The sequence below is a fragment of the Manacus vitellinus genome, unplaced genomic scaffold (assembly GCF_001715985.3).
Source record: "Manacus vitellinus isolate BGI_N305 unplaced genomic scaffold, ASM171598v3 scaffold_107_pilon, whole genome shotgun sequence".
Taxonomy (NCBI): Eukaryota; Metazoa; Chordata; class Aves; order Passeriformes; family Pipridae; genus Manacus; species Manacus vitellinus.
The window spans coordinates 467,195-488,553 of NW_021938834.1; the positions used below are offsets into that span (position 1 = coordinate 467,195).

General features: G+C 41.8%; 1 protein-coding gene across 3 annotated transcripts in view; it reads right to left on the reverse strand.

Moving 5' to 3' along the window:
• Positions 1 to 1,327: 1,327 nt before the first annotated feature.
• Positions 1,328 to 21,359, reverse strand: part of ARHGEF18 (Rho/Rac guanine nucleotide exchange factor 18) — a 49,169-nt gene continuing 29,137 nt past the window's right edge. For all 3 annotated transcript variants that reach the window (XM_008934038.3, XM_029964285.1, XM_018088692.2), the window contains 17 exons: positions 21,080 to 21,217; positions 20,366 to 20,616; positions 19,501 to 19,626; positions 18,255 to 18,372; positions 17,199 to 17,447; positions 16,302 to 16,378; positions 14,359 to 14,537; positions 13,855 to 13,946; positions 13,318 to 13,506; positions 12,537 to 12,674; positions 11,402 to 11,517; positions 10,917 to 10,973; positions 10,235 to 10,282; positions 9,203 to 9,676; positions 8,151 to 8,478; positions 6,310 to 6,432; positions 1,328 to 6,218 (listed from right to left, as the gene is read on the reverse strand). In XM_008934038.3, the coding sequence (XP_008932286.3) occupies positions 6,058 to 6,218; positions 6,310 to 6,432; positions 8,151 to 8,478; positions 9,203 to 9,676; positions 10,235 to 10,282; positions 10,917 to 10,973; positions 11,402 to 11,517; positions 12,537 to 12,674; positions 13,318 to 13,506; positions 13,855 to 13,946; positions 14,359 to 14,537; positions 16,302 to 16,378; positions 17,199 to 17,447; positions 18,255 to 18,372; positions 19,501 to 19,626; positions 20,366 to 20,616; positions 21,080 to 21,217 (2,864 nt within the window). In that variant the 3' untranslated portion in view covers positions 1,328 to 6,057. The remainder of the gene's footprint in view (positions 6,219 to 6,309; positions 6,433 to 8,150; positions 8,479 to 9,202; positions 9,677 to 10,234; positions 10,283 to 10,916; positions 10,974 to 11,401; positions 11,518 to 12,536; positions 12,675 to 13,317; positions 13,507 to 13,854; positions 13,947 to 14,358; positions 14,538 to 16,301; positions 16,379 to 17,198; positions 17,448 to 18,254; positions 18,373 to 19,500; positions 19,627 to 20,365; positions 20,617 to 21,079; positions 21,218 to 21,359) is intronic.

Genomic DNA, 21,359 nt, shown 5'->3' on the forward strand with positions numbered 1-21,359 from the left:
GATCTCCCTGAACCCTGCATCTCCCTGATCCAGGCTCTTCTGTCTTTCTACAAACAATTCCTACAGGTCTGACACATGAATTTGCAGGAGAACACAGTGCAGCTCCTTGTAACTTCTCTGCTATACTGTCCCTCTCTGCTGCCCCCCACAAAATCACTTTGATTCCATTTCTTGCTGCTGAAAAGTATTTAGAGATGGACATGGGAGTCACCGGCCTTGCTCTGGTGACACAGACATGAGGTCTGGAAGCACAGAGGCAGTGACTGCACCACAGCTCAGCTCCTGGGAGCTCAACGGGGCAGAGAGAAGGAATATTCTCCTGAAGGAAGCACAAGCAAAAGCTTCTACACACACACAGACAGACACACAGACTGTAAGACATCATTCTGTCACGCATCAGTCTGTTAGTTCCCATGAAGACCAAGTTTTAAACACTGGTCTGCCTAGAAGTGTTTGATTATTGACATATGCTGGAAAAGTAGAAAAACTGACATTTTTCCAGTTGAGTTCCAGTTTGTGCTGCAACGCGGATGTCACATGGACTTCAGAGACTGACAAATGCTGCCTGATCCTGTACAGAGAGACTCCAGGTCCCCCAAAGCTGCTCCGATAAGCCCCAAAGGCAGGGATGGGCAGACAGCCCTGCTGGCACCAGCACCAACCCTGGCTCAGAGTTCTCCTCAACACTGGCTGCACCGCAGGATTTTGATGATAAAATTCTCCCTCTTCCTTGAGAGCACCAAACCACATCCCAGTTCTCCCACTCTCCCCAGTTCTGCATCTGTTCTCATCTCCAGAAATGATTCCAGATTACAGTTCTTGGGCTCCCTTGCCAGTGTGCCACGAGTGGGGATTTCACCAGGAAGCACAGCACCAGCCAGAGGCTGCGGGATGGTGCTGGCAGGTAGGGCTGCCAAATTGGCACAGGCACCAGGGAGAAAGTTTCTATTTTTGTTATACTTGTTCCAAGGGGGAACCGATACTGCCTGGGACAGAGCCAGGCATGTCTCAGGCTGGCACCTTGCAAAGCACCTCCACACTAATGTAAGCAACTCAACTGAGTTCACTCTCTCACCAGTGAGTTCAGATGCTTGGGAGCACCTGATCTTTCCCTCAGGTGTTCACCTCTCTGCCAAGGGCTGCAGCTATTGTTATCCTCCACTAAACACCTCTCATGCTCCGTCCTCTTCTTTGGAAAATCATCGGTTTTCCTCATATGGCACATTATTTCTGTCCAGGGCAGAAAATGAGAAGCACGTGAGAAGTGGCAGCTGCTTTGATCTTCAGTTCAAATAGAAAATAATAAATAATTATATAAAGGCAGACAGTTTTTAAATGTTCTTTTTTTATTGCTAGAAGTTGGTTTCAGTCCTATTGCAGCTTTGAAATCCTTCAGTGGAGAAACATTGCAATAATTGTAAAAATCATCATTTGGTGTGCTAAGATCAAGTTTACAATTAATCAAGAGTGCACAATTCAACAGAATATTAACATTTAACCATCAACTTTACAAATAAAATAGACTACAAAGATGTTGCTACTGCAGTATCAACAGTAAAGGAAATATTTACAATGTTTACACCCTAACAAAAAAACAAAACCAAACTCTTCCCCAACAAAATGGTCAATTTAACCATGGACCATGATTATTTATTAAATCTTTACAGTGCAAGGTGGGCCTAGAAACCAGACCTAAGACTAAAGAGCATCAAGAGAGTTCACAGCTCTGAGTGAGATGCACGCAGCTATGCCAACAGGATCTCCATCCGTGAGAGATTTCCTTCCGGGCACAAACAGAAATGGAATTTGAAATAAACTTTTCTAAAGTGCTCCAATTGCTCTCAGTACAAAAATATAAAAAACTGATTTATAAACATGGCACAAATGTTATGAATCAGAGCTCACACAAATGCTGTCTGAAGAAGGAACATGCTGATGGTGAGTGATGAAGTTGCCAGTGGTTACGGAGATGTCGAGTCTGGTCTCAGAGCAGGGGAGAGGCTTGGCTTTACCTACAGCACATGTGTAACCTGGCATCAAGATTTGTTTCCTTGTAGATGTGAGAACTGCTGGGGAAGACAACAAAATCTCCAAATTCCCTCGCACAGGGGCACAACACACAGGGACTCCACTGAGCAGCACCAGGGAGCCACAGCTCCCATTCTGCAGAGTTAGAAGAGAAACAAAATACGGATTTTTAACCCTTTCCTAGTTTAAGCTTCAGCTTTCATCATAAATGCAAATGACAAACACCAAGCTCCATGTATGCAGGATCATCTGACTATTACTCAGCAAGACAAAACTGCCTGCAAATTATTTAGAAATGGCTCCTACCTGTGCAGGAATGCAAGTACCTGGATGAGCAAGCAACTCTAGGAATACCAATTCTTCTGCCTCATGCTGGGGGATGATGAGCGATCTCAATTTGTGGGACAGGCCACAGCTACAATCCACAGACAGCACAGTTAAAAACTAGGGAAGCTTTCACAACACACACAGGGCAGCTGTGCTCAGCACTAGTGACCACGGAGGGATCCTCAGCCTGGAACACAAGGATGACCACATTCCAGGTGGGAAGAGAAAGAGGAAGCCTCCTTTACACCAGCATCCAAATTGAAATCAGAACCACAGAAACAGCCTCTACTCTGCAACAGCACAATATTAAAGGACAAACATGCTGCTAATTTTAAGGCTGTGACACCAAGCAAACACGGTGGCAATTCAAAGCTCACGCTGGCATTTCCTCCACACCCCAGCTCAGGGAGAAGCCAAAAGGCACCTGGGAGGCACAGAATTTTGAACTGTCTAATCCTCAGAAATCACTTAAAAGAAAACTTTTATCTGAAGTGATTGAAAAGTCCAATGGAAAGGACGTGACTCAGAATCAATAGCAGGTTACTTAGCCCAGGACACAGCAGTATTTTGCGAACTAATTTGCCTAGAAGAGTTATTTTTCTAGGACCAAGACCTGAGCAGAGAGTCCAAAACAAGTTACTCAGCTGGAGTGGTTTGATAACAATTTCACAGATTCAGTTTTGCACAAGTGAAGAGGCTTTTTATTCATTTAAAGAAAATCATATTTATGTAAAGAAAATAATTCACTTGCTTCCCTCAGCCTTCCACGAATCACCTGCCTATGCTCTGGTAGGGTAACCCTGGACTAGCAATGAGGTATCACAACACCTGCTAATTCCAGAACCTTCTCTAAGCTGGGTCCAGTCCCAAGCAGGAAGCCACACCAATACCCATGATCCACACCCAAGTGAGAGAAGATGCTGTCTCAATTCTGGGTGAAAACAGGTTTCATAAAGCCAACTGCAGCCAGACATGTGGACTGAAGTCAGAAAATTACTTTTAAGGTCATTTCCCTATTACAGATTGAAGACCCATATTCCAAGGGGCTTTTGGGGTTGAAAAACGGCCTGGCCTGTCATGGGCCTGGGTCCATTTATTAACAGCCAAAACTTATTCAAAGTACTGCTGACAATGAGTATTAATATAATTATGTTTAAGTTAAAACATTAAAAGAAATGAGACCTCACTGCAGACTTTACTTTCCAGATGTCACTGTTCTACATTCAAATTCATCCATTGCACAGAAGTAGAAAGCAGACAATGAGCTGCTCCAGCCATACTTTAGGACAGGCACAAAATTAAACTAAAGAAATGTTTCCAAAAATTGTTTCCAAACACCCAAACTGACATCCTTTTTAGTTGAGGTGGTTTATTCCACTGATGCAACTTAGCTTTAGGCTAAAACTCCTAAAAACCTGGTAATTTAAGGCAAAGGGGGCACTGAGTTTTCACTAGGAGTGGCCCAAACCACAGCATGAAGGGAAGAACATACAGTGCATTCCTGCTGCTTCCCTGTGTGCTTCCAGGAGAAATCACAGGGAAGCAGAGGTGACTGGACTGTTGGATCTCACACTGCTGGCTTGATCAGAAGTTACGCTGATTTTAAGAACTCCCCTCCATTCCAATCTAACTTTTAGAAACACAAAACTGAATATAGGGTAGAATTATGTTCTAACCAACACTGTATCACAACAACACAAAAATCACCATGTGTAAATTTTGCAGTGCTGCTGATTTACCAAGCAGTCCTTCACAGCAAAGTGTGCCCAGTTTCACAGCACTGCTTTGTTGGAAGCTGGGGGAGCATCCGCAGTGTGGTAACGAGCCACGTGGTTCCGAGTTTCCTCTCACTGAACTCAGTGCCATTGCCTCAGGTTTGTACCAGTATCACATAGCAAAGAAAAAGACCCTTAAATCCAACAAGTGTTCCAGCAGGAGTGCTTGTCCCAAAGACCAATTCACTATTTTGTGGCTTATCTTTTCCCCTGACCAGTGAATTTAGGTTTTTTAATTTCTCATTTGAAGACAATAACCCAAATTATCACCACTTGAAAATAAACTCTATGTTTTCTGCTGAAAATTTATAATGTTTCTTGCACTGTAACTACTGCAATAATTTTTAAACTCTCAAGCAAAGTGAAGTTACAGCCTTAAAGACATTACTAACATCACACAGGGCCTAACCAGAGACAGCTCAATGATTTGAGACTGGCAAACTCCATTGGATCAATTGCCATGGATGGAGAACTGACCAGGCCTTCCATCCACTGCTGCTAAAAATCACTTTAAATCAGAGTGGAAGATATAAAAATAGTTATTATCAATCATGCTCAGAAAGGTATTAATCCAAGTTTTTAAGCTCTGAGATACTGATTTCTTTAATTCTGTAACAATACTCCTAAACAATCTCTCCCGTGCATCATAAATCTGACCAGCCACATTCAACATATACCAGAATGCACATCCCTGGGTGAGGTGTGTAAAAAGGATCTGAGATACAGAGTGAAAAATACAACACAAAACAACTGTGCAAATCACTACAAAGGAAAATAATGCCTTTTCAGCAGAACATTTACTGTCATCACCATCGCATGATCAAGAACTGACCCATTTAACAAGAGGTATCAAAGCTGGTTTAGCTAACAGCAGCTAAACACAGGTTTAGCTAAGAGTATTTTTTTATTATTTTTTTTTTTTAAATTTTAAAACCAAACAGTTTTTATTCCCTTCATTCCTAACACAATGCTGCAGAGAAGTCTCTGCAGTAACAGCAGCTTTGATATCTTCTGGTACTGGGAGTAAAGTCCCCACAAATTAACAGACAAACAAAAGATGCAGAAAACAGGATTAAACAAGACAATAAATTACTGCATTCAAAAGCTTCTTAGACATGTCTTCAGCTAAGAGCAAAATCCAAGTCTCTAAGCTCATTCTGAACCAAGCCATAAGTATTGCCTGGGTACCTGCACTGCTCTCATCAACACAGAGATAGATCCCAGCCCATGCTGGTAGCCAATGAAATATGCATTCAGTCCAACTCTTCATCACTGCTGTGAATCCTCACATGTCCAATCCTCCTCCTCCTCCTGCCTTGAAGACGCTGTCAGAAGCTCACCTTACCTTCTCTTTCCCTGTACCTGGCCACTAGGCTGGTCCCACTGGGCTCACAGTGCCTGGTACACCTGGCTGGAAGGAGACTGGCTCACTGTCACCTAATTACCAACAACCCAGTACTGACCTGGACCTGGACCTGGATCTGGGAAAACAGATTTCAAAATATGCAGCCATTCTGGGGCCAACTACTAAAACTTTTTACATAAAAACCTGTGTGATGTTATCAGTTCAACATCACTGATAACAATTCACAAGATGGTGCCCACAAAGAGTGTACATTCTCCAAAAAGAGCACATTGCAATAAATGGCAGTATTTTTTACCATGCTCTGAATTGATATATCCATGCCATGTGTCAATACATTTCCATGTTTGGAGAATTTGAAAGCAAATTGTTACTACTGTGCCCTCATTCTGAGCTGCTGGCAGAAAAGCCAGGAAAGTAGGAGAGTTAATCCTGGTCTGGTCCTTGCTAGTAGTAACTGGGCAAGGACGAGAAGACATCCATGTCGGGTCTCCATCACGGTGCACACTGGGGCCTGAGTTCTTGAAACAGTGTGTCAGGAGATTCATCTTTAAATGGAAACAATTAGAAGAAAATTACATCTTCTTTGCTGGTATCATCTTGCACATTCAACAGACTTGGCTGAGAGGTCACCAGGGTCTGAACCTGAACGTTATTGGGCTTGAATAGGTTCGCTGAGGCAGGTGAAAGTGCTTCTGGTTGAGCATCTGTGGGGCCATACAATTCTAGAGGAAAAAAATGGAAGAAGACACAGTCATGACACTGCACAGAGAGCCCGAGGCATTCCCACAGCCAGGCAGGTTGGTTAAGACATACCTGGCTGGAATGCAGTGGTCTGGCTGCTCGGGAGGACTGGGCTTGCTGACCGTCTGCTTCTTAGGACACCCTCCTCTCGTGCAACAAGCCTGGGGGGAAGCAGCTGCTTCTGATCAACAGATGCTGAAGAAAATATTTTATAAATTAGTATTTGAGGTGAGCAGTACCTCACAAACCTCACTGTTTCATGCTGGGGCCCACTGTACTGACACCTTATACACCCAAGGAAACTGTAATACCACAAAGAGCTGGTCCTGCTGTTGCAAGTTAAATTTTCACTTCAGCTGTTTAAACCATGAATACTTTCTCTCTCCTCTTCCTTGAGACTTCTAATTCAGTTACTAGCAGCCCCTGACAACCTCAGATTTAAACCTCAGTATTATCAAGCACAGCAGAGAGAAAAAAATCTTTGTAGCATTCAAATAGCAAATGGCCATTTGTACTACTTCTAACACACAGAGCTGTGATGAACTTTTGTCTCTGCTCTCCATCTGTCTCACAGCTGCTCAGCAGCATAGCACATTGATTCTGCTGTTACAGACTCTCAGTTTCTTAATTCAACAATAAAAGCAATTCATGAAATGGTTATTCTGGATCCAAAGAACTTCTCTCCCTCTCTCAGTATGCATTCCTTACACGTCACAAAACCCAAATTCAATACACAGCACTTTGCCTCTGGTACAGAAGGTTTTGTTCCATTTTATTCTGAGATCTACACATGGGCATAACCAGCGTGCAGCCCACTAATGCTCATAAGAGAATAGAGACCAATGTATTTGTGGTTTATACCTTTCATATAAATTACAGAAAAACACCATTAAGTACATTTCCACTGCAGAGACCATTACGTAAAAGCTATTAAAAATAAACTTGGGGAGATGTGGTATTGGAGCTTTATTTACCATGCAGGGTAAGAGGATATTAGGCTTCATTTACATGCGGAATCATAATGAAGTTTGCAACTGCACTAAACTTCAGGCATGGTAGAAATAGATGTTTCTACAATGTGCCAAAGCAGTTCCCCCTCCCCTCCCTGACAGCTTTGGCCCCAAGTCTGCTGTAGCAGTGCAGGCCCAAGTGATGGTCAGACTTGCCAAGTCTGAATCCTACACAATACTAAAAAGATAATTTTATAACTTAAAATTACAGGCCATTCCCCTAAGCTGGCAATGAGGCTATTTTAAGTGGTAGAGACAAAGCAGTTTTTACTGCCTCTGTCATTGGCAAAGACCACTACTCCAGTACCCAGCAGTCAGCAGCAGAAATTACACCAGGACAGGGTGACTGTATTTTTACTTGCTTCTATTTGTGACAAAATTAGCCCTTTCCAACTCTACAACACATGCAGCATCCCAATTCTGGACTGGAGATCTGTATTTAATGACTGACTGGTGCTAAGAAAGGCACTGCATTCAATGTCACTACAACTCTGGACAGATAGTAAGGAAAGGCTAAGCCAGCCTCAAAACATCTCACTTGTGCACAACAGCTTTTCTTTGGTTTTGCTGTTTCCCTTTAACACTACAGTTAGACAAGGAGATTTTACATCCAGGTGTACCACCTCTCACCGTCATTCTGTCGTGCTGGAATACACAATTCCATTTTCAACATTATCCCTTTGGGCTGTATTTCTAACTTAAATAGCACTGACATATAAATCCTAACATAAGGATTTTAAGAGGTTAAGAGATTTTAACTGCAGCAAGCACACTAATAACATGTAGCATATTAGTTTCTGGGTTCCACATGGGTATCCAGAGGTTTAAACTGCAGTGTTCTGTCTCCTTGTGATGCTGTTAGAGAATCGAAATGCATTTAAATGGATTTAAATACACACATACCTGAACTGTCTGTCCTCTGAGATGCTTTGTTCTTCCCACCTTTCTCCTTGCTTCCTTTTGTAAAGGTGGCCAGCTTGGTAGGGATCTGCTGCTGGACTGCAGCTGGTTTCTGGATCTGGTTGGTTGCACTCAAGAGATGTATTGGCACTTCATTCTTGAGGGCCAGAACGGGCCGGTTCTCCAGGGTGGTGCTGTCCCTGCGGACCAAGTCCGGCCGCTCCAGGTAATCCAGCCCAGCCACACTCACTCTCACAGAGGATTTCAGCATAGGTGGAGAGGGTTCTACTCCTTCCCCGTTGAAGCTGATGGAATGACTCAGCATCTGGCTCTGTGTGAGGAAAAAGGCATTTTAAGTCAAATAGGGGTTTTCACCCTCTCCAGGACAATAAGGAGAGACCGCCCTCAGCCCTGAGAACATGAAGCACTTCCTAGTGAAAAGGAGAATAGATAAGATGAAGCCTGAAGCTTGCTGGGAAACAGAAGGAAGAGCAAGAGTGTAAGTCCTTGGGCACTGAAAACAACCTCAGCAGCTTCAAACTGCTTAATACTGCACGTAGGAAAGGAATGCAAGAGCAGACTGCACTGAGTGATGATAGGATGGAAAGCAGGACTTTCAGATGGTATCAAAGAACCAATTTAATCAGACTTCGAAGTTCCCATTATGAAACACTGGAAATGCTTTCAGAAATCAACTGTACAAAATGCTATAGATGTTGCACAGCTCCTGCAATCACTTGCCTGCAATAGGGCAGTTGCTGTATTTAGAAAATCCTCTGTCAGTCACAATCAAAAATAACTTATTCTCCATTTCTATCTTTAAAAAAAAATATATTCTCATTACCAGAGATTTTCTGGTAATTGTGGAATTTCACAGACTCTGGGGAACTGCCAAGCTCTGATCTCTCTGACAGCAGCCACCACCAGCTATTTCAGGTGGCGGTTCAAGGAGCCCAGTAAAATGCAAAAATGGGTTAGTGCTGTAACAAGTGCAACCTTTATTCGGAAGCAAGCAGGTTAACAGAAATAACCCTCCAAGAAAACAAATTCCTCACCTGGCCCATTTCTGGGGAGAACGTGCCTGACACTGTGTTCTGCTTCTTCAGCTTCCTCAGCTGATCCAGACGCTCTTTTTCTTTCTCGACTGCTCTCTGGGCTTCCCTCAGCCTCTCCAGGTTGTGCTGATAGGCTTCTTGCTGCCTGTCCAGTTCTTCCCTGTCCTGATTCACCTTCTCCAACTTCTGCCGAGCCTCCTCCTCGCGCTCCTGCAGTCGAGCTTCCCTGATTTCAAACTCCCTCTGCTGCCGACTCCTTTCCCGCTCCAGGCGCTGCTGCTCCAGCTTCAGCTGGTTCTGAAGCTTCTGGACATTCATCAGTTCTTCCCTCTGCTTTTCCAAGTTCCTCTGTTTCTCCTGCTCCAGCAGCAGATTCCCTCGGGTGGACTGCAGCCGGTATTGTTTCTCCCGGTCTGCCATGGTGGCGGTGGCTCTCTGCACCTCAATGTAACTGTCCTGCTGAGATATCACTGCCTGGAGGGGTTCAAAAAACATGCACAGCTCAGCAGAAGACAACAGCATCTACCAGGTTAGATCACCGAGTCTTTTGTCTTCCAGAGCAGATCTAAACTCCAGCTTGTACAGCCCATGGTGACTGACACAATATTGAAGATGGCCAAGCAAATAAATTATGCTTATGTGTGTCAAAGTGAATGTTTCTTGCACCTAGAATTGTTACCCCAAACCAAATCAGGCAAAATATTGCTGATTACAAGGCTGCAGCAAAACCAACTAATATATACACACATGGATATCAACAATTTAAAGAGGAAATGAGCACATGGAGCAGATGGAGCTCAAAGCAGCAAAATAACTAAGTGGGCAGGAAAAAGGAAACAGTTACTTCAGACAACAGCTCTAACACTTCCTTCAAAATACCAGACACAGTGTTGGTTTCCTTGAATCTCAGGTCTAAACTGCACTTCATTCTAGCTTTAGGGGATATTCTCAAGGTAGCTCCTCTCCACACCTGCATACATTTTATTATATTTAATGCCTAACAAATCTCTTGGATAGCAAACAGTGGTTTACCTGAAGGCTGAAGAGCAACTGTAACAGTGTTTGTATCCTTTGCACAAGCTGAAAAGGAGGAAAAAAAGCATTAGGCACTTAAGCAGAGCTGTTTGGATATATTAGACTTTAAAAAAATGTCTAAGCAGTGAAAATAGCCCATGGTATCTGTACAAAAACACATGCAATGGAAGCATGGCTACCAGAGACACAGTAGCAGCCAATACGCAGGCACAAGGAATTTCAGTGTATTATTCTTGTGCAGATGTGAATCAGTGCTCAGCAACTCTCCTTGGGATTCCACAGATCACTCCTCACCATCTTCTCTCCATCTGAGCTGTGTAACAATCACTTCCTCCCATGCTTCAGCCCTGAATCGCTACACAGATACAGCCCTCACAGGAGGCTCAGAGGCCAGTTTGGTCACAGGGCTGGGAACACGCAATTGCTCCAAAGATGCAGGAAAAGTAGTCATCCAGCTCCTTGAAATGTGTGCTTACATCCCCAGAACCCATCTTTGGTTTCTGTCAGGACTTTTATCTTTGCATTCATAATGTGTTAGAGATACAGGCTGTTAATCTGCTGGAATCTATAGACATTACAAATAATGACTTTTTGGCGGGTTTGTTTGGTTTTGTTTGGTTTGCTCTTATTATAACATGGCTTTTTGCCATTAGATTTCTTAACAGCAGAAGCAACCTACCTGTGCCTCTATGGTAGGCTGAAAACCACTGCTCTCATCCAGCCTCATTCCATCACTCTGTAAAAAAGACATAGAGACACATGTTGGGCACTGGCAGTGCTGCCAGAATAAGCTGGAAGGGTTCGTCCCATGAGGGAACAGGTACTGCTGGAGCACAGATTCCTCCCATGCACTGAAGGACATACATCAAAAATACTGAAACCAGGGGCCAGGCTGGAACAGGAGCATGGTGATTAAAGCCACTGTTAATGGTACAGCATCAAACAAGCAAATGGAAAAGCGATTTATCTTGTCTCTCGAGTGCTAAGCTACCAACTTACCCCACAAAGCATCCTTAATAGAGCTGAGTAATTTGACAGACAAAACTGTTCCAGTCCAGTCCTGCCAGCTATCAGGATTTTTAACTTTGCAATATTTGTTCTGCACCATTACTATGATGAGGAACACAAGGAAATGCATTTAAATCACTCATAAAATCAACATACGGTTTGAGATCCTTCTTCTGCATCAGAAGGGAGGTCATGGACTTGCACATCTGAACTTGCTGCAGGGGCTCTCCAGTCCCACTGTCTCTGGTCACCAGCACTGTTCTTCCTACCACCTGAAAGAAGAGTGGAGTATGAGGAGCTTACACCAGCACAGGGCCTGGGAAAACTCAGTGAGTAACAGAGTAAGCAGAAAAACATAGTGAGTGTGAAGTCAGAACCAATACACAACTGCATGGCTTCTCCATGCTGATTCCAGCTGGGAGACAACAGTGGACTGCTCAAAAAAGTCTAAAAACTTGAGGAGAATGGGTTAAAATAAATTGGGACAGTAAGTTCAAATTACATTATACTATTTTCAGTCAAGGAGCCACGATGTCTGCATGAAAATAATTGGCTGTGGCTCCCAGAATTGCAGACTCATAACATGGAATACTGGTTTAGTAGGAATATTCTATTCAAAGCAGCACCACTGTGAGTGTGGAAGGAGGTAAAGGAAAATGGAAACTATGTTGTAAAAAGTACCTATGTTATGACACATACAGAACATTTCAGAGACAACAGAAGTATTTTAGAGATTAATAATCAGTGAAATAAAGACCATTTGGTTTTTCAATAAATGCATGAAGCAAAAATGGAGATAAAGAGTATCTAGTCTTTCCTCACATTTCATTAATTAACTGATAAATCATCTGTGCCAAAAGGACAATTTATATTATTTAAGGATTCAGCAAACCTCTAGTGACTGTGCAGATACAAAGTGGGAAAAAAGTGTTCATGACTCAGTAATAAAAGCAGACAGCTGAATTCAAATTTTCTAGGTTTTCAGGTCAAGCTCATTTTTTTCAACAAAATTAAAATTCTGTGTGGAATTGTGGTAATTATAAAATATGGGTTAAGGCAATAAAGTATGGGTTATGCTCTTAGCATAACACTGACAGCCCTGCTCTGCTCTCTAGTGTTGGTATCAGGAGTAAGAAAATCCAACATGCTGCAAATTTGCTCTGATCCTCATTTTAGAGCCAGGTGAAGCTTCCTTACATAAGAGCCTCAATTCCTTGTTCTCATTCTCTGTGCAGTGAAGGCATTAAAGAGCTAAGGAGCTCAGGAAAATGCTGAATGGTCCTTTTCTTACTTTTACTTGAAACTGAGGGACTACTGTCATGTCCTCCAAAGGTCTCTACTCTCCGGGCGAGTCCTGACCCAGAGCCATCCTCAGGCTGACAGGATCCACTGCCAAAGTGAGTGAAGATAAGGTCCTGGAGGTTTTCAGCTAGGAAAGAGGAGAACGTGTCATGTAAACAGCCATGTCTATGCTGCCATACAAGTTGTCATGCTAACAAGTTTAAAAAAAACATTTAAACCATCAAGTCCATTAAAAGATCAGGTAGTCAGAGATGTCCTGCAGTACAGATGAGTTTTTCTTTGAGATTCGCTCTGTATGACAGGCTCTTTGTATACGGATGAGCTCTTACCTAACTGCAAGTTAAGATTATTAAGCCTTGAATGTTTGGGTTTTCTTTTTTTTTTCTCTTCAAAAGAGAAATTATGCTTGTGCTTATTTTCTTTCTAAATATACTATCTTTAGATAGGCTATTTTTAATATATAACCCTCCTATAATATTACATTTCAGGATTGGTGTATTATTAGAGCACTTAGTTACCCTTTCTGAACAGACTCATCCCAAGACTCCATTGGTTGATCCTTAACAAATAAACCAATCCAAGCTGTGAAGGTCTTCTACCTAAATTCACAAGTGCACTTCACCTTTCTTGTAGATTAGTTGTGAGAACAAGGAAGTCTGAACTATGTTACATAAAAGTATTATGTTATTACAGGACGGTTTTCAGGACCTGCTGCTGGTTCCCATCCCTGCACCTGAGTGAATGCCTCCACAGCCTCACATTCCATCTACCTTCAGTCACTGCAGACTTCAAAATCGTCTCTCCTTGCAGGTTTTCTGAGATATCTCCCCGAAAAAGCAGCCGAGCTCGGGATCCTTGGGAATGGTCTTCAAAGCCATTCATTTCAGACATTTCTGCATAGATCTGTTGCTTCTCAGTCAGACTTTGCAGAATCAGGTCGTCTTTCATGTTCAAACGCTCTAAAGGAAGAAACAAATCCAGTCAGAGTACACTCCCTGTAAGAGTAGAGTGTTCAGTTTGGAAGATTATCACTCATTTTATGATCGGAGATTTAATTAATTAAATGCAGAGATATAATTAACAGTTAAGGGGAAAACCTATGGAGCAGGTAGAGCTTATTAGACTCTTTAGCTACTGTTTCTATATAATCTTACACCATTGTGAAAGACTTATGAAGGAGAAACTTGATCACATCATGTGATAAAGAATTAGACAGTCATAAATCACAGACGATGCTGAAAAGCAGCTCATGGAATATATAACTAAGTCTGAAAAGCAGCTCATGGAATATATAACTAAGTCATTACCTTGAAAATCTTTTAACTTTGCAGCTCTTGCTTCAGCCATCCTCCTCTCTGCTTCAGGTTCATTAAATGTTCCTCCTTCTTCATCAGGACAGCTGTACAAAGGGAAAGACAGATCTATGCTTGATTTGCGCATTAGATGATTTAAAACCATCTCAGGATTCAACCTGAGATTCAACCTTTTGCCTTGGATCTGGTTTATCCTGAGTGTCATTCTTCCTCCTTTATCCAAAGCCCTCTTGCATTTGACATCTGTAAACCAAATTTCTTGTCTCTTTTTTTTTTTTTTTTAAAGATAAAAGCAGAATAAAGTCTTTGACTGGTTTTTATTGCATCTTTATCAGTAGCTTCTTCTCAATGAACACAAACAGAATCGCACACTAAAGTCTTAAAGAGAAAGTTGAGGGAGAGTGTAATGGATTTTTAAGATGAATTTACATCTGAGTGCTGCAAAAAGAAGACAGATGAGCAAGAAATTAAGCCCTCCTGCTTTCCCTCCTGACTTACCTTTCCACAGCCCTGCGGATGTGTGCCATCCAGGAATTCCTCTCCTCTTTGGAGCTGGTGTGAATTTCATACATTTCTGGTCCTTTTAAGGAAGCACTAATTAAAAACATTGCCTTTTCCTCATTAGCCACCTCTCTCACAATCAGCTTTTGTAATGAGATAACTGGTGGTTTAGAGTCCTGCAAAGTAAAATATCATTTATTGCACTACATTATTTATGTTCTTTAGGATTTCTGCTTCCTAGCTCCCCCCTCTTCCCACTTATACAAACCCACCAGGAGCTGCAATATCACAATATAACTCCAACCTTTTCACATGACACTTTTGACATTGTTATTTTTTTACCATCAACCATTGATGAAAATGTGGAATGAAGAATGTGCATGTCAACACCTGATCGAACATTAAACTGTGTGTCAATTTAAACACCTGAGGATTCCCATTGGGTCCCAGAAGTCAAGAAAAGGCTCAAAAAACTTTGCTCAAAAAGAGGCAGATGCAAAATTTGAAAAAGAAAGCAAAAACCTAAATGACACCTGAAGAGAAAGAAGAGACCAAGAGGAAGTGTTAGAGGTTCGAAGTAGGCAAGTTAGCCACAAAAGAAATAAAATCCTAACACAGAGGTGTTACAGAGTGTCACGCCCTGAGAACAATGAAACAAGGTGACAGATAGCGTATTGTATAACGAGGATCAACAGGATTAGCTGTCAGTCTTTGCAGGGAAAAACACATTTACAGAGGGATATTAAGTTACTAAAAACCTATCTAGGCTTTTTACAGCATAAGTCCAACACATGTAGCCTAGAAAGTTCCTTCCAGGATAAAGCAGCTCTTTGTAACTGCTGAGCCTTCACAGAATAATCTAGAACAGTCAGGAACTGAACTGTGAAGAACATCAGGAACACTAGGTTTTTCCAACTTCCCTGAGCAGCTGCACTGCAATTCCAGCCATGAGCAGATGTCACTGGAAAAACAGAATCACTAAGCAGATCCATTTGCTCCTCTCACTTGCTTGATTTATTAATGGAGAAGTAATATTAAATTTCAATTGAACTGTATACATAAAAATATGCAAAAAATTGGTCAGACTCTAACTGTAGAGTATGTTTCCAGAGGGGAAAAAAAATCCACCACATAGCACCCTGTTCTGTGCATTAGGAGAAGGGTAATTTGAAAAGCAGTTGCTTTTTTTTGAGGTCATTAAAATAGCTTTTGCCATTAGAATTCAGCTTTAATGTTAATGTCTTAAAAAAAATACATTCAAGAAAACAATTACATTACTGGTTCTATTACAGCCATAACTGAACTAGATCAGAACAAAATGTACACAATTAACTGCTCTGATGATACCTGTGGAAATGCCCTGGGAAAGCAAGTGAATCCACTGAATGTTTTAGAGTGCTGCAGTAATATCTGCATTTCCTGTGTTTCAGGAAAGTTCTCTGGCCCCAGTAAATCTCAGGGCACTGTGACCACGGTCACCACATCCCTAATGGAAATGACAGATTCTTTCCCTGCACATTAAACAGAGGCAGGACTTATTTACAAGTGACTTTCAAAGCACAGTTCTGGTGTGTGTAATGTCTATGACTTGTACAAAACCTCAGCCTAAAAAATTTAGTGAAAGGGGAAGTCGCAACACAAGAAGAGGAGAAGAAGAGGTCTGAGTGTGGAAATCACAGGAGAAAACCACTGGAGATGTGGATACAATGGGCTGATGCAAGGGAACACTGGTTTGCACTGGGAGACAGTGGGAGGGATTCAAGAAGGACCAGAACTGCCTCAGAAAAAGTGATTCTTAACAGCTGGCTGATTTATTAACCTAATTTTCTTTCTGAACCTCTAACAAGTATCTACCATCTCTAATTGTGTTTTTTCTGTAGTTACTGTCACTGCCATAAATACTTTAAGTGGATCTATTAAATAAGGAGAACAATACCTACCACTGATGCAAATGTGTATTTTTGGTCCTTTTCTTGTAAGAGCAACAGTACGTCAGTTAGCAGAACTGCCAGAATATCTACAGTAACAACAGAGACAAGAAAAATCAAAAGAAGTCACATTTTAAATCAGAAAGACTGGTCCAGACTCAAAAAATCACTTAACTTATATTTCCCGTGGGTCAGGGAATAGCACATCAACATTTGCAGTATTGGGTCTGCTACTGCCTTTCACCTGGGCTGTTCACACTGTTCAGAACCAGCACAGCACAAATAGAGCTGATTTAAAGCTTGAAAACACCTACACAGGCATCCTACCCATAGACTCCAGCACGCCAGAGGGAATGTGTCTCCCTCAACAGCAGATTCTTCTGGAACTGCAGCTGTTCACAGCACCACCTACTCTTGGCTGAATTTTCTGTGCCACTGAAGCTTCTCCTTGAACACTTGAGCAACAAAGTTGTTCAGATATTCCCTGGTGGCCCACTGTTTTGATTTTCTGGCAAAACAGGTATTATGCAGAACGAAGGTGTCATGGGGCTCACACGACACAGGTTTTGCAAAGTGTGAAGCAGATAATGCCTTTCCACAGGAGACTAAGTCAGAATGACTCAAAGCTTTGTCATCCACCTGAAGACCTTCCTCTTGAATTGGGAAGCAGATCAGCCAGATAATAAGCAAACAGCATAAGGAACTTATCATGCACCATTGGACAAGCCAAGAATAGAACAAGTGCTATTTCCTCCAATATCCTATTAAACAAGCAGGTTATTGTCATCTTATTTTATACCCAATCGATCAGTAATAAACAGTTACTAAAAAAAAAAACAAACAAAACCAAAAAAACACCCAACATAAATCTTGTTTCCCAGTTGCATTTTCCCCCTCCTGGTCCTTTACCTTTGAGTCTCCCTGATGCAGCTTTCCAGTACAGCATCCCATCCAGGAGGAGCCTCCTCTGTCCCATGTCATCCTTCCGGAAAAAAAGCCCATTCTTGCATTTCCCAGATGACTTCACCTCCATTTTGTGCATAATCTCCTTAAGTCGCTGCCCCTTCTCACACTCATTTACCATGGCATCTACATGAGTGATGGTGTCCTTAATTAAACTAAGGGCCTGGGTCAGCTCTTCATAATCTCTAGTTCCAGCTAAGGGAAAAGAGCAGCAGTCAGCCACATTTCCAACTTTGGAATGCAAGATAAGAGCCATCCAAACATTTTTTTAACATGCAGGTTCCATACTGAACATCTAACCGTATTTCCTAAGAGCTTAAGTTTAAGAATAAATTAAAATAAAATAATCTCTAATAAACCAACACGCTTGACTACTATGGGTTTGTGGCTGCAGACTTTGAACGCTGTCCTTCTCCAATGAGAAGGAGCTGAGAGAATTGGGACAGTTCGGCCTGGAGAAGAAAAGGCTTTGGGGTGACCTAATTGCAGCCTTTGAGCACCTGAAGGGGGCCCACAAGAGAGCTGGAGACTATTTACAAGGGCCTGGAGTGACAGGACAAGGGGGAATGGTCTTAAGCTGAAAGAGGGCAGAGTTAGATTAGGTATTAGGAAGAAATTCTTCCCTGTGAGGGTGGGGAGGCCCTGGGACAGGTTGCCCAGAGAAGCTGTGACTGCCCCATCCCTGGAAGTGTCCAAGGCCATGTTGGACAGGGCTTGGAGCAACCTGGGCTAGTGGGAGGTGTCCCTGCCCATGGCAGTGGGGTGGAACACGATGATCTTTAAGGTCCCTTCCAACCCAAACCATTCTGGGATTCTATAATTCTCTTGACCCTCTGATGAGGTGAGACTGCTCTGGATCCACACCTAAAACAGCATCTTCAGCCAACAAAGAAGTGAGAAAGCAGTTACCAGACTGTCCCTGCTTGTGTGAGGAAAGAACATGCAAAACATGGCAGAAAAGCTATCAACAGACAACTGTGAGGCTTCTAGAAAACACTCCACCTTCTGTGTTCTGAATGATCCGTTCCACCAGCACCGGGTACTTGGTGATGCGCTGGGTCACCAGGAGGATGCACTCCTGGACACCGAGTCTCCTCACAATGGGACAGTTCCCAATTTTCTAGAAAACAAGACACATCACACTCATTGTACATGTTGCTCTTCTAACTTCCTCTCCATTCACATGTTTTCTGTTTCAAATCATTTCTGTACATTAGGCATAACACCTCAAAATTAGCCGTACTCTTTTACTAAGGCAAAATTCCTGACAACACTCAAAAAATGACTTTTATTGCTGGAAAATATTTTAGGTATTTTTTTCAACTACTGTTAACTAAATGTGGAGTCAAGCAGGGAAAGTTCCAAATCTGAACTGTGTGACTGCCTATTGCTAACTGATTGTCTCTTTTTAAAGGATCAGTCCTTATATACATAGAATAAGTATTTTTTTAAAACCAGACACACCCACCTAACAGCCAAATTAGGCCAATAACAAAGAAATTAAGTCTCTATTTTACCACTGTATGTTCCCCAGCAGGCTGACCTAGAGAAACACATTCCTGTTTAGGCAGGGAGGACTGTAAAGCATAAGTTAGTGTGGTTGCAGACACAGCACACATCTGGCAGGAGAACACAGTACCAAGATCTATCTTTAAAAAGACTGAGGTTACATATTTTAAAACTCTGGTCACTTATTTAGTTCATTGAATTTAAAGATGTCTAGTTAAGATGAGCTATAAGTGTAGAGCTATGCTGGAAAGTTCACACAGTATCACTTACTGGTGACTGGAAAATGAGAATATTTACACCTCTGCAGAGCCATAAGATTCAGGTTACAGCTTCTACTTTGACCATACCTCTTCAGTCCTTCCTATTACTTGCACATTACAGTGTGCAGCAGATATACAAACAACCCAGGAGCCAATCTTCTGGGTTTATAAGGATGATGTCGTGAGCAAAACCTGACTAAGGGTCCCTGCTTTTTCTATACTAGCTCATCAACAGCATTTCTCATTGATTTAATTTATTATCAAGCCAATTTATCACGATGGCCACGCAGCAGGGCAGCCAGAGACAGAGCCATGAAAACAATCTAAAAATACAAGAAGCCAACAACCCCTCAGACAATGAGAATATGCCTCCCACCCTGCTCATTCATATTTAAGAGATCTTCAAGTACAAAACAAAGCCTAAAGCAGTGAAGTATATTTTGCATAGTCAGAACGGGAAACCTCTGGTTGTTGTTTACCTTTATTAAGTTTTGGAATTTCTTATTGCTTTGGAGCAGGTCTTTATAGTGACTAACAGCTTCATTGTGTCCACAACAGAACACACCGTATTTTTCTTTCATTCTCTCCCCATTTTCACCTGAAAACTAATCGGAAATATAAAAATCAAAGACATGAGTCACTCAGACTAAACTTATCTCCACTACAAACTCCAGGTTGTAGTGGTTTTTTAACATGCTTTATGGTGACTGATTTCTGAGACATTTCTCCAATATTTCAATTTCTTCTGTACCAGAAATAAGATTTATGCAGTTCGACATGTAAGAGCTTGGAATACCAGAAGATAACCAAAAATGAAATGATTGTAATTATGAGAATTTTTTAAAGGATTTCTGGGCCTCTGCACTTAAGAAGTCTGAGGACTGTAAAAGCTGAAAGGCAAAAAAGGGATCATGATATAATGACAGAAATTTTTGCATCCACTCCATGTAAGAATGGCGCTAAAGCTCTCATGAGTTCAATGGATCTTGACTGCATTTTCTAAAGGTTAGAACCAAGAAGTTTGGCATTAACTGCAGGAGAGCCATGTTTGGGATGGACACCAGGAATACGTTACTTTCCTTCTGGAACAGATGAAAAAGAGAAACAAAAAATCTGCAGTCACATATCCCACAACACGTATAAGCACACGCCCAAAGAACATTCAATGAACATTTAATGTTATTTGTGATGATATATTCCTGGGAGTTATGCTCCCACATTGCACTAGGAAGATAATCTTAAACCTGGGATGAAATCAATCTTTACATAACATCACTTTACCCTTACAGTTAGCTTTTTAGGAGTTTCATAGTGTCAACATCACTGGTAGAATTTAATTCACACCTGTTTTACCAAGAGGTCCCCAATGTTCTGGATTATATAATTCTGGTCACTGCCTTCTTCCAAGGATTCCTTCCGTCGCTCCTTTAACTGGAGCAGGAATTGCCCGTGCATCTCCAGCAGCTCATCCACACAGGGAAAGAGCTTGTTGATCACTACATTTGGGAACTGCAGCTCCTCTCTCATGGCTTTGGAGTACACCTTCAGCATGATTTTCAGTGTTCTAACATGGTGCATTTCAGTCTGCATTAGTTCTGGGCAAGGGGAAATACAAAAATAAAATCAAAAAGTCATTTATATGCCGTGCAGTGACTGCTGAGATGTAAGAGCAGGCTCTGAAACCCACCATCATCTTCTTCACCACAGTCTTTGCAACACTCATGTGAAGCTCTTAAATTTGCCTTGTTAATGTCCCAACCCAGCAGTGACTGTCCCCGCTTATTTAACGACATCTCCCAGTGGCTGTTGAGCTGCTCCCTAATTGTACAGCAGGGCTTTGCTGCCTATAGAGGCACACTGAAACCTGTGGGTTGCTTAAAAGCATTCACAGAAGAAATTCTGCACACTAAGACAGGTAACAGACCTGAAAATCTTCACGTGGTTTTAGTTTTCAGGCACAAGTCAAAATTGGAGCCCATAAGAACGATTTCTGCTTTGTTTCAAAACAGTGGTACTATGAAATAAGAAAAAGTTTTAAGAATAACAAATAACTCTTACCATAAATGACATCTTGCCTTTTTTTAACATTTTTGTGTCTATTTGCATAAGCTTGTTCCACTGCAACGCTCCAAGACTCTGCCTCAAACTCATGAGCATCTGTTTCTATTTCACTCCGGAGGGACACAGAATACGCATCTAGACCAAAAGCACATTTAATTTCAATTATTATTGTTTCTCATCATATCCTTCATTACCATCATTAACAACAACAAGAATAAAAACATCTCAGTGCTGCTTTAGGACTGTGTAAGAAGTTGCATAACAATCCTGAAAAGCA